Raw genomic sequence first — 12,944 nt, forward strand, 5'->3', positions numbered from 1 at the left:
TCCCGTAGCGATTACAGTTGAGCAGAGACTGAGGGAGCGAGGGAGGGCACCTCGCGTTCATCAGAGTTTTATCGTTGTCTAAGTTTAGATCTTGGCTCGCAGACTGCTTCTCAAGTAACAAGGCTGTGGGCTCCCTTCCAGCTGCTCCCCACTGAGACAGAAACACACAGAGCTTTAAAGGGAGACGAGCAAAGCCACAGAAAAGGGGCAAGTCGAGAGAAAATCAGAGGAGGAGAGGAGAGGGGCCTGTTAACGGCAGATGCTATCATATAACGTCTCAGACAGGAGACACTGACGGAGAGAGGAGGAGGAGCACAAAGCGGACTTGTTCTGGTTGGAAACATCTCCTCACCACATCAGGCTATCTCTACTTCTACCTGGACAATGGCAGAGGAAGCAGAAGTGGGGGCCGACCTCTCTCCAACCTCCGGGTCCGAGCAACAGGCTCCACACTTTCTACAAGATGTCATCTTCCACGGCAAGTTTAAGGTGAGTGTCTCCACAGGAGAGACGGACAGCGATGGAGTTAAAAGAGAGATGAGACTAAAAAGGGTAGAAATGTAGACAGTACGGACTGTCCACAAATACTTGTTACAGGTAACACTATGACAGAAAGTATATTGTTATTTGGGATATTAGTATTGTAAAAATAAAATCACATTGTCCAACATATGTAGTAAATTTAAGTATTTTTTTACAATAGCAAATTACATTTCCAAAGATATATAATATGCCAGTCTGAATTTTGGGGAATTATATATAAAAAAATACATTAGATAGATTTTTCCGTTTGATGGAAAAAAAATATTTCACTGGTGAACATTTTTCAAATTTAGATTTGATTGACTCAAGACCATTACACAGGCAGTAGAGTATAACGAGAACTAAACAACGGCACCGAGCAGGAATGAAAAATAAATTACTTGCCAGTTGTTCTGGTTTATTTCACAACCCGAGCTTTCAATATAATAACATCTAGCATTTTAGGTCTTGTACATGTAGGATTCCTGCTGCCTTTATACTCACAAACACAGAGCTGTAAACATAAAGTACCCGATCCTCCTGGACAGTGTTGATGGTATGTCACCCTGGACCGTCACCGCTGCCTCAACCCAAGAGGAAGATCAAAAGAAAAGGCCATTCTGCTTACTGACAGGAGAAGTCCCGCTGCACTTAACTGCAGATAATGTATGAGTCTTCTCTGGTGGTCTGGGCAGCAGAGAGCTCGTAAAAGAAGAACTGGATAAGAAGGGCAAAAAAGTTATTTTTTATCTGCGAAAACAGGTAAAAAAAAACTTTTGGCAGGTGATTGAATTTGTTGTGATTTGTAGGTAAAGTGTTTGTTGTTGTAATACTAATTTTGGCCACAATAGGTAAAAATGCACCACTATTCAATGTTCTAAATAGGACCAAAAGGATTCATATTTCCTTCGAGGAGAGTTTAATTTTTTCACTTTAAGGGCTTTTTGTTCATGTCTTGAATTCAGAAACAGCCGTTGATAAAGGTCTCAACACATGATCCATTTAACAACTGCAGTGGATCTTAATGTAAATTACTTCAGAAAAAGAAAATCTGACCTTGTGTTGAGATTGTTTTGTCTTTCACTGTGTTTCCAAAACGGCTTGTTCTTTCCGTAATACAAAAATGGTCTGTGGATTTACCTGACATTAGAAGATTGCACATGGTATAACATAAGTCACTATTTTTGGCACACTTCAATACATAATTGGAGTTGCAAATATCCGCCTGTGGTGCCTTGTACTTAGTAGAGGGTATTCCAGTGCTGCAAGTGTGTAAAATGTCTCCAGTGATCAGTGTCCTGTACTGTGTATGACAGCTGTTTTTGGTTGCTTATTTTAAATTATTAAACATGTGATACACAGAGCTGTCCCCCTACTGCTTGATTATCCACACATCCCATCAGTATAACTCAGTCAGGGTTGTCTGAAAATACTATTTAAAATAAGAAGTTTAAAAATACTTTTTCTTGTGCTGCAGCTAGTATTAAAACATACTTTAATACTTGCTTTAATAATACTATTTAGTGCTAATCTCAAAGGTTGGTAAGGAAGCCCTGATAATTTAGCAGAGCTAACAACGTAAGGTGACGAAACTAAGGTGTCAGAGCTAGTCCAGTGTCCTGTGATTCGTAATTGCACTTTCATAGAGACCTGTAACTAACAAGAGACAGATTTGAAAAAGAATGGTCCAAATTCAATCAATATATGATTTATATGATATATATCAATATAGCTTGACTTTTAGTCCCTATTATGCGTCAAAGTCTAAGAACCCTGGATCCTACATTACCCATAATACATCTAATTGCAGTTTTAATTAGATCTCTCAGCCTGCTGAATATCTTTGTCTTTCTTTGTTTGTAACACAGACTTCATGTTAAAGAAGTAATTTACCTTAATTGTCTCCAGCTGACGGTAATGTTAGTCATTTTAACCAATGTAACCCACTAAAAATAGCCCATACCACGGGTAAATTCATTACGAGGCTCTTTGTCCATCTGCGATAGCTATTATAGTCCAGCAGAGGGCAGTGGTGGCGCTGCAGAGAGAAAAACAATAGCGCGGTCAGAGGGAGAGTAGAATAAGAGGGCACAACGATATTAAACTAAAAGCAGTAAAATAAGCAAACCACGCAGACTAAGAAGGCGAAATAAAGTTAGTTCTTATGAACTAAATACGTCCAAAAATGGCTTACAGAAATGAATGAATTGTGTCTTCCATTCCCCTGGTGAGTGTTTTTTGCCTATTTACCAGTCTGTGCTAGCTTACATAGCTAACATGGCTAACTGTGTATTTCGTTAAGAATTCATGTCATTTAGGTGTGTTGGGTGTTTTTTCCTGATAAGTAATTTACAAAGTATGTTGTCAAGTATGACTTGAGTTGTATAAACTAAAAAATAAATATGAGGATGGTTGCATTGCTGCGTGGTATGTTAGCATCAGGGTTTTACATGTGTGGCAGCTAAGAGGAATGTCTATAGTAATATGAAAGTGTAAAGTCATTCATTTGGATTTTTGAGTGAAAAACACACACTATCCGGGCAGATGAACATTGGTTGTATTTGATTGAGGGGAAAAAGGACAGAAAACTGTACTATATTTAGTGTAACTGTTAAATGAATGGCGGCTTTATGTCCTTAGTAATCTAAGCAGGTGTTCTTGTCTTTTCAATCCTCTACTCCTCTTTGAAAAGTACAGAGGTTAAGCGCTTTTGCATCAACTAAAAAGAGGAGCTGCCACGTGAATGTTTATATATTTTGCCTACTGCGAATTGGTTCCAACATTGGGCCAAGCTAGAACCCAGCCCTCCCCGTGACCAGTAAACTGATCTTCAAGTGTAAACTGGGTGGAGTTCCCCTATTAGATGTTGGTGCATGCTCTATGTGTAGTTTGATCTGCGGACACCTTCCCTAAGATCTGCAGCCAGACCGTTATAAAGAGACTTCATAGGGAGAAATACTGTAGGCTCAGGTCATAATTCACACACTATTAATGTCTCATATAGAATTTAAAAGGAGGCACCTAAAACTGGTAGTGACCCCCCCCCCCCCCCCCCCCCCCCATTTTAATCTATGCCATCTAAATTATAGAAAAGTGTTTGACGTCATACAGATGTTTTCACAAAAAAAAAGAAAGCTGGACTGAAAGTAAGGCTGAATCCAAACATTTGGACTTCACTACTCTTCCAGACTTGTAAACTTAACAAGCGCTTTCTCAGTAAGTCTGTCCAAATCCGCAATTCATTTGGTCCACCAAGGGCCCTCAAGTCAACTTACTGAGGTCTTCAAGGGTTCTTTACTAGGAAAATTGCCCATAATTCGTTTCAAGGTGGATATGACAATATAAATATAGACCACGACAAAGAAAAAGAGAAAAACATAAAAATAAGAAAAGTTTCTTTGTAAGTCTATTTATGGAGTGAGTTGTGATGAGGCGCATTGATAATATGCACAAGCTAAATGGTTTAGATTAGTTTGTAATAGCCTTCAAAGACAAATGAAAGTTGGGTTTTTGTCTACACCTGCCATGTGAGGATCCTCAGTTGAGGGTTTAATTTGAACGTAACATTAGCAGTGTTGAGCAGCTCATGTAAAGGAGACATATTACTGTGTATTCCATTGTACACTGCCAGCCCAGCACCAAACAGCAATAGACAAAGTTAGTGACTAACTAGTAAACGTAGTAGAGCATTAAGAAGCTTTTCCTCATGGGTTACTGACTTATATTCTAACCTGTTTTCATTTCCAACTGGCCACTTATATACACTTGGTCACGACCCCTTGGAGTCACTTAGGTTGAGGCAACAACCTGCTTTAGGAAAAGGTCATGGTTTGGGTTAAAATGAGTACCTTGGTTATGTAAGTTAGGTACGCAAGTGTGTTCGTTTGACCCATCAAGTGGCTGAAGAACTTCCTCCCTGCTGACCGCTGGGTGCCTGTCCCGCTGTTTGCCGACATAAAGGTATTATGGGGCACACGTGTGAAAGTGACAGGCACTAAATTGAAAGTACGAGACTGATTGACCGGTCACGGCAGATCAGCTGAAAGCTGTCTGGTTTTGATCAGCTGCTGATTGATTGTTGCATTTCTTACCAATCACTTGCCAGAAACATGACTCCAAATGAATGCTAATGTTGCTCTGTGATCTGCAGGATGTGTAAATAGACAGCTGTTTGCTAACAAGCCCCATATCAACCTGAAAGGCCATAGGTGATAAAAGGTGTTGTTTCCAGAGCTTGTTTCAAACGCACACACGTGAGTGATCATATGATTCTTCAGGAAAAGATAACAATAGGTTAGACAAAATCCCTCTCTGTATAAGAACACTGCTTACAGTAACTATGGCTGCAGTTTCACGGTGGCTGGACTGCTTCGGTACCCAGTTGAAGTTTGCAAGAACACAGCAGCTTTCACATTAATAAAACATTACATTGTTATAGTCAGGGTCATCCTGAAAAGGGTTACCAAATAATATTTCAGAAAACTTTTGTTTGAGTTCAAACGCAGACATTTTCTGTGTGTTACATTGCATTGGAGGTGATTTTCCCTTTACTTAAAAAAAACCTGTACAGTAAAATGTCTTGAAAGTGTAATTGCTAATAGAAAACCTATTATGAACTTTTTTTTTTCTTTAACTTAACACTTTTTTGTCTCGATTTTATTTGCTGTATAAAATGTGACAAATTATTGCTGTAATGCAAGTCTTTCTTTGTCCTCTTTTGGCCCTCCAAGTACCAACAGCTGGCTTAATGTTGAAAAAACCCCCATAATTTAACATTTTAAAATAAAAATAACTCATGGGCCACATACAATAAGGTGCACATGGCCCGCAGGCAGTAATTTGGACACCCCTAGCGCAGAATATATTAAACCAAAGGCATTTAAACTTAATGTGAACAAAAATGTGTTAACAAACACCCCCCTTTCTGTCCCCATGTGCACGCTGTCAGCTGCTGAAGGCTCTAACCCCACAGGAGAACACCCAGTGCCAACACGGCCTCTACTTCCAGGATGGTCAGCGGCGCGTGGACTACGTCCTCACCTACCCCGTGAAGAAGCCGGCAGCGGGCCGCTCTGGCAGACAGGCGACACACCTGTTCACCGAAAACGCTGTCGCCCGCAGCCTGCGGCGCAGCCACCCGAGCCGAGACGAACACATTCGACATCAACAAGCACAGAGGGCGAGGGACCAAACGTCCCCGCCGTCTTCACCGGTGGCTGACATAGAGCTGGGCTGTCGGGCGGAGACCCTCAATGGACACGAGGATCACAAGATTCTCAGGAGGGAGGAGTTTGAGGGCAAACTGAGAGACATGGGGCTGGAGCTGGAGAAAGATGATGAAGTGAGTCTGCTTCTTTATTCATTTATTATTTTACAAAAAAAAACCCTATCCACCTAAGAGCTATGCCTGATAGACATGTTTCTGCATAAAATACATTTTATTTGCAAAGATGTAGCAGCTAGCACAAGTCAATGCACCAAAGTAGGAGACACTGTTGAGGAGCAAAACAAGAGGAACATCCAAGCTTATCAGGCCTCTAGGGGTTGAACCCAGCTGTGATGTTGGAGGTGGTGATCTGCTGTACTGGTGACCACACCGAGCTGTGATGTAGCATTGTCCTATAGTAGATACAAAGTTTGTCTACTCCACTGGTTGGCAGTGCAAGTCAAATGATTAGACAAGCTTAGTTATAGACTGAAATATGCAGAGCAGCAACAACAGACTTTTTGGAAACTTTATAAAGAAGCAACATCAAACAAGTCTTAACTTTCCCACAGTATTTTGTGTGGGTGGAGCTCAGAGCTTTGAGGAAACCGGGGGCTTCTATTCTATAAAAAACGTTGTGCTCTTGTAAACAATTTTGTGCACTTGTCCTTGCAGTGGTAAAATGCAACCAAGTATGTTTAGGCAACTGAAGTACTGTACTAAAGGACAATGTTGAAGTACTTGTACTTTTCCATTTTATTTAACTATAAACTTCTACTCCACTACATCTAAGAGGTAAATTTAGTACTTTTATTTTAACATCCATTTGACAGTATTAGTAATTATCTTTGAAGATTGAAATTCAAAAGATAAATCAACTATTAAACTATGATATATTATAAGGTAGTATATAAAGTAGTTAAAATAAGTTCCACAATAACCAGCTGGAAGATGATAGTGAGGAACATAGTAATGCATCAAAATTATAAACCAATGATGTTATAGGACTATATGTGACCAAGCTAGAACTATATTATTCTGAAATGGGCCATTCTGCTTGATGAGTAACCCTACTAGGCTAACATTTTGAATGCAGGACAGAGTATTTACCTTTTTAAGTACTGTGCTTTTGCAAACAATTTAATTATTAACACATTGGTTATAATTAGATAACATAGATATAAACACTGATGACCCCGCAAAAAAAAGTTACACTCACATTGAGAAGTGTCAAAATATTTCCAGTTCATTGTGAAACTGTGGCGGGAAAATTTTGACTATGGCAGGCTGGGGGGTTATTTTCAAGACCTTTTGAAGAACTACGGAAAGGGAATGCTGTTTTTAAAGCGTGAAAATCCTTTGAAGCAAAGTACCAAGGCTTGAACCTTGCTATTTCAGACAAATTTGGGTTCCCTCCAGACTTCCTTTGTTTGGAGGTTTTTAAGAATCTTGTCTTAACAGGCAGAGGAAAAGGTGATGGACAATATGCAGGCCTTCAGGATGTGAGAGTGATCTGGTATCTCCGTGCAAAGGTTCAATAAAGGGATTTTGAAAACAAAACCTCTCCTCCTTTACTCTTCTCCTTTACTCCTCTCCTCCTCTTGTCTTCTCCTCTCCTCAACTCCTGTCCTCCACTCTTCTCCTGTCCTCCCCTCCTCTCATATTCTCCTCTCCTCCTCTCCTCCCTCTCCTCCTCTCCTCCTCCTCTCCTATTCTCCTCTCCTCCTCTCCTCTTCTCCTCTCCTCCTCTCCTCTTCTCCTCTCCCTGCCTCCTCTATTCTTTCTCCTCACCTGTCTCTCACTGAGGTCTCCTTTCCTCTTCCATCCCCTTTCACAATCTATGTCCCCTCTCTGTCCATCAAGTAAAAACACACTCAGTAGTAGTAGTATTTTTAACTTACATAAATAACTGTTTTATTAACAATCTAGTGAGATCTGTCTTTGCAGGTAGAGTGACAAAAGTATGGATAGAGGAAGTTGATCAGATGATTGATAGAAGAATGTCTGCAAATGAGGTGCCAGAGGAAATGCTGGTATTTCACTACTTGTGAAGTACTTTTCACAAGTAGCCTTTTTAGTAAGAACACTTTCTTAGTGTGGATGTGACCTCAACTTGGTTTATATAAATACAAGAAGTTTGGAGACATCCACTTCTAAATGTCTTCAACAATTTAGGAAGGAGACATTTTTGTAAAAGTATTTGCAGGGCTGCAGCTTAGATATATCTGTGTATCAGAGGTGTAAAGTGGAAGGTGATAGTCTGTCTATGTTTAAGATGTCCTGATGCCAGCATATAAATAGAAAATATGGCCCTTGATAGCAGGGACTTGAAATGACTGACCTGAGGTGGCCTGTTCATAGAAGGCCTTGAATTCCTATTTTCCTGAAACTGGGCGCGAAGGCAAACACAAACTCACTTTGTAAACACACACACACACACACACACACACACACACACAAACACACACACACACACACACACACACACACACACACACACACACACACACACACACACACACACACACACATACACGTGTGACCAAGTCAGTTTTGATATTTTGGTGACCACAGGCGGAAGTGCAAACAAGGCCAAACCCAGTGTAATGCTGTAGAGAGACTGAATACTATGGGTAGGACGAAATATTGATACGTTAATATTTTGTATAAATTCTGAAAATGGGTTTTTCGTTAATATTTTGTATAAATTCCTCTAATAAATTATTGACACATTCCCGCTAAAATGTTTTTTTTGCAACCACTGAATGGAAGTGACCATATTTGGACTGTGGAGGAATGACAGAGAGACCCTGTAAACACTCATAGTGGTAGAGACCTGTCAATCACAGTAGCCCCGCCCTAAAGCATACCCTGCTTTATGGTCTATTTGACTCTAAATGGACCATAATTTACTAAATGAACATCATGCTGTATTGAAGAAGACTGGAAACTAGAGATTGAGACCATAAACTCATGTTTACAATGTTTACTGAGGGAATAAATCAAGAGAGAAGAGAGAAGAGAAGAGTCATTTTCTCATAGACTTCTATACAACCAGAGGCGTCGCCCCCTGATGGTCATTAGAGAAAATGCAATGCAATTACGCACGGCCGTCTGCTGTGTTCACCTTCATTATCTTTATATGCAGATGACACCAGGCTGCTGCTCAGTAACCACACACCTCTACACACATCAGACTGGTCATTTATAAACTCTGTTTATGCACATTATCAGGCATCATTATAATCATTATTACCAGTTTTCATGACCTCTTTTGCATTCAACTTTTTTGCAGTTTTTTCAGATATTCGGTTTTATTCTTGAAATGCATTTCAGTACAAACATTGATTGGTATTGGTTTGCTGTGTGTCTCTTAGACCAAGATTTCAGGGGTGGGCTTTGTGAAGATTCACGCTCCTTGGAACATACTCTGTCGAGAAGCTGAGTTAATGAAGCTGAAGATGCCCACGAAGAAGGTAAGACTCATTCCGTTTGTTCTGTCTGGGTTAAGAATGAAGAATACACTTTTCTGTTAACACTATTTAAGTAACCCAACTTTACTACTGTATGTATGTGTGCAATGTAAAGAAAACAACTGTGCTAATTGCAATGACTGTACAGTATTACAGTAAGTCTACGTTTTCCAAGTAAACCCATCTTGTAATTTTTTTTAAAAAGAAACTATGCATGTATCGAGCTGAAGCTGTGCATTTCCTGTGAACACAGTTTATTTTGAAAAGATACTATGCGTGTAACGACAATAAACTGACAGGTCATCCTTGACACGTCCAAACCGACGCTAGAGGGGTACTCCGAGAATTATAGTTTGAAGCGTAGGGCCACATTTGAAGAGTTAGGAGAGAGAAGGTTTTGGAAAATTAGGCCTGTTTCCACATAATTTATTTGTCTCAGGGTTGGTGGAAAAAAATGCTATTTGAGAGTGTTTCCAACCTTTATGTCAGCCACAAAAACACATTTTAAAGGCCTGCTTCACAAATGTGTGTGTGTGTGTGTAATTGTTAAGGCCAGTAAATTCCTCATACTCTTTGCTTTCATGCTCAACAGAAATGAAGAGAGAGGCTGCAGATTGCACCCTGCCCTGCTATCAAATGTGCTCACAGCTGTTGCTAGGCAGTGTAAGCAGAAGGTCGGGGCTAAAGGCTCACAACAGCCCAAGAAAATAGAAAATAAAAGTTATAAATTAAAGGTAGTTAATGGATTATGTTCACTTGTTGGCGAGCACACTCTGCATTTTACGCATAACTGGCACATTGTGGGTACCTTCATTAATCATTTATTAAAAGAAAATACGTGAGACGGTTCCTGTTCTCAGGCCCAAAGTATCAGAGTCTGACCAGATGCTATAAACAATTTCTGTCCACAGGGGGACCAACTTGTGGTATTATAAGAAGTTCATAGACTGAACCATTTGTTAATCTCTCAGTAGGTTTCTTTCTACTCAGTGTTGTTGAACCTTCTAGGGGACATTATTAGGAAATAATGTTAGATATCAGAGAGTTAGCTTAAATCCATATTTTAGAGCAATGTAAGAGCAATTTTTATTCTGTAAATCTTTCAATCTGGAAAGCACTTTGTGCTTAAGCTTGAAAGGTATATAAATTATTATTATATATTGTTTATTATTATGTGTCTAAGAAGGTTTCAGGCTGGGTGGGTGGCCACATAATTTTACAAATACTGTGTTTTTACCCACGTTTCCTCAAGATCCTTTTGAGATTTAGCTGTGAAGTGAGTGATGTTGGTGATTCAGATTCAGGCTCCGCAAAATACAACAGAGCCAAACATAGACCTGTAAAAACAAGAATATGAAGGTGAACATCTTTGATATTTGTTAGCTGTAAATGAGGAGGACCCATGATATGTCTGTACAAAAGATCGTTTGTCCCTAAGTTTCAAGAAATTAGGCCAAAGTTACATCTTTAAAGGACTCATTTTACCATGAAACATATGCAAAATGCAGGGACAAACTAAGATTACCTAACAGATTATCTAACAAATTCTAAATATCAGTTAAACTCAGTACCTAAAGAAGGTACCTAACAAGTCCTAAACTTTGGATAAACTCAGTGCCTAACAAAGGTACCTAACAAGTCCTAAATATCAGATAAACTAAGTACCTAACAAAGGTACCTAACGAGTTCTAAACATTGGATAAACTCATTACCTAACAAAGGTACATAACAAGTCCTAAACATCAGATAAACTCAGTACCTAACAAAGGTACCTAACAAGTCCTAAACATAGGATAAACTAAGTACCTAACAAAGGTACCTAAATTAACTTGGATTAAAGTCTCTGCCTATCAAATGCAAAGCTATTGAAATACAAAGACGGACAGCCTTTCTTGTGTGAGGTCTTGATGGTTACTCGACCAGTTACTCATGACTCCCTTTGTTTTATTGGTCTTATCTTTTTACACCAATTTACTCGTATTAGATGGCGGCACATAAGTAGGAAGCCAGTGTTGAATTGAAGTGTGTATTGCATGACTGGAACATCTACCAAATATATTCACTTCCGGTTATTTTTAATACTGTATAGCTTAATTTACTAATTCATTACTCATTTCAAATATTTAATAAAAATTCTTAAGCTTGTAGACTCTTGATGAACCTTCGTGACTGGTGGGGCGCTGGATTTGCACCCTTTATTGATCTGCCACCAAAGTGCCTTTGTTGCCTAAATCTAACCACTAAATCAAACCACACATGATTGAAAACATGTTTTTGCTTTTCTCCCGACTGGCTTCGGAGTTTGATTGACAGATGATTTATCCAATCGACAAGATTTCCTTTGATCAATAAAAATGCAATATATTATTTCCTAGTCATTGGAAATTTGTGTTATAAGAATAAAAAGAACACTATAGAGAACTATGACAAATTAAAGGAATTATACTTTGGATTTTTGATGGTTTACACTGACTTCAGAGCGGTTGAAAAGATTTTTGGGACAGTGGCCATAAAAATAGTCTGGAGCCTTGTATACCAGCTGCTATAACAAAACAACAAAAACAATTTGTATCAGCCCATATGGATCTTTGATGGTTGGAAATTGGTATCGACCGCAAAAAACATGATCAGGGGATCTCTTTTGTGCTGATCTGATCTGAGATCTGTGAGTTTTATGATCTGTTGCACCCCTAATTATAAAAGTCTATCAATTATTTCTACCAAAGCTTTTTTGTGTTCTTAAAGTACATCACACATAAGGTCAACCTGATTGAAAAGTGTGTGTGTGTGTCTCTGTTCTATTGGATATTTTCTAGGTGTATGAAGTCAAGCAGTTACGCGGTGTGGTGGAGAAGATCAGCTCCCTGGTCAGTAAAGTCGTGGAACCTCTCCACCCTCAAGTTGAGGAACATCAACCCAAGAACATCAAGCACCTGTCACACACTTTCTCCAGGGAGAAACAGCACCTGTAAGTGCATCTCTCACACTTTGATGGAAAAGAGTTGGACCCTTGTAGCCTAACGTGGTTGTACAGGCCACATAACAGTGAAGAGCATCATAAATTCTTTTCAAAAGCGTTACTGCACTTTTACTGTGGTAGACAGTAAAGTAAGATTTCCAAACCCTTAACGGACAGTAACAAGTGTGTGTGCTTTTGTGTGTGTTTTTAACAAACAGGTTTGACCTCTCAGACAAAGATTACTTCTTCGACAGCAAAACCAGGAGTTCGATAGTAAGTCCACGGAAGTTTGATGTATCTACCAACACCAAAATATCCTTCTAATACAGGACTGTGGTTTTTAGCCAACACGTTTTTCTGACAGATAATAATAAGTGAAACCTTCCAGTTTCTTAAAACATTATGTTGTTTTCAACACAGTCTGGTCTCCTAAAAATGAAAGTGGTTAATTTGTGATGATTATCTTGCTGAACAAAACGTGTTATAATCGTTTGTTTGCAACAGAGAATATTTTTTACAATAATCCAAAATCAAATGGAAAAATCCCATTGCTTTTTGCAGAGGGAACCAGAGTGATTCTAACTTCTGTGGTTTACATAGACAAATATCTCGTCCCTGTAGCAGTTTAGGGAATGTAGTTTTGTAGGAGACAGGGTTGTATATTTTGTTATCCAATCCCTAAATATACATGCATTGACAGTATTTATTTAAAATGATAGCTTTTAGTCTCAAAGTGACCTCTTTGAGACTAAAAGACTGTAAACCGTCAGAACCATTTTTGAAC

At 39.1% G+C, this 12,944-nt stretch overlaps 1 protein-coding gene across 1 annotated transcript in view; it reads left to right on the plus strand.

Annotated features, from left to right (window-relative positions):
- The first annotated feature begins 384 nt into the window (after positions 1-384).
- Positions 385-12,944, plus strand: part of LOC129107774 (anoctamin-1-like) — a 40,921-nt gene continuing 28,361 nt past the window's right edge. Inside the window, exons 1-5 of the mRNA XM_054619311.1 lie at positions 385-489; positions 5,471-5,863; positions 9,106-9,204; positions 12,018-12,169; positions 12,379-12,433. Coding sequence (XP_054475286.1) covers positions 385-489; positions 5,471-5,863; positions 9,106-9,204; positions 12,018-12,169; positions 12,379-12,433 — 804 coding nt within the window. The remainder of the gene's footprint in view (positions 490-5,470; positions 5,864-9,105; positions 9,205-12,017; positions 12,170-12,378; positions 12,434-12,944) is intronic.

The sequence above is a fragment of the Anoplopoma fimbria genome, chromosome 19 (genome assembly GCF_027596085.1).
Source record: "Anoplopoma fimbria isolate UVic2021 breed Golden Eagle Sablefish chromosome 19, Afim_UVic_2022, whole genome shotgun sequence".
NCBI classification, from domain to species: domain Eukaryota; kingdom Metazoa; phylum Chordata; class Actinopteri; order Perciformes; family Anoplopomatidae; genus Anoplopoma; species Anoplopoma fimbria.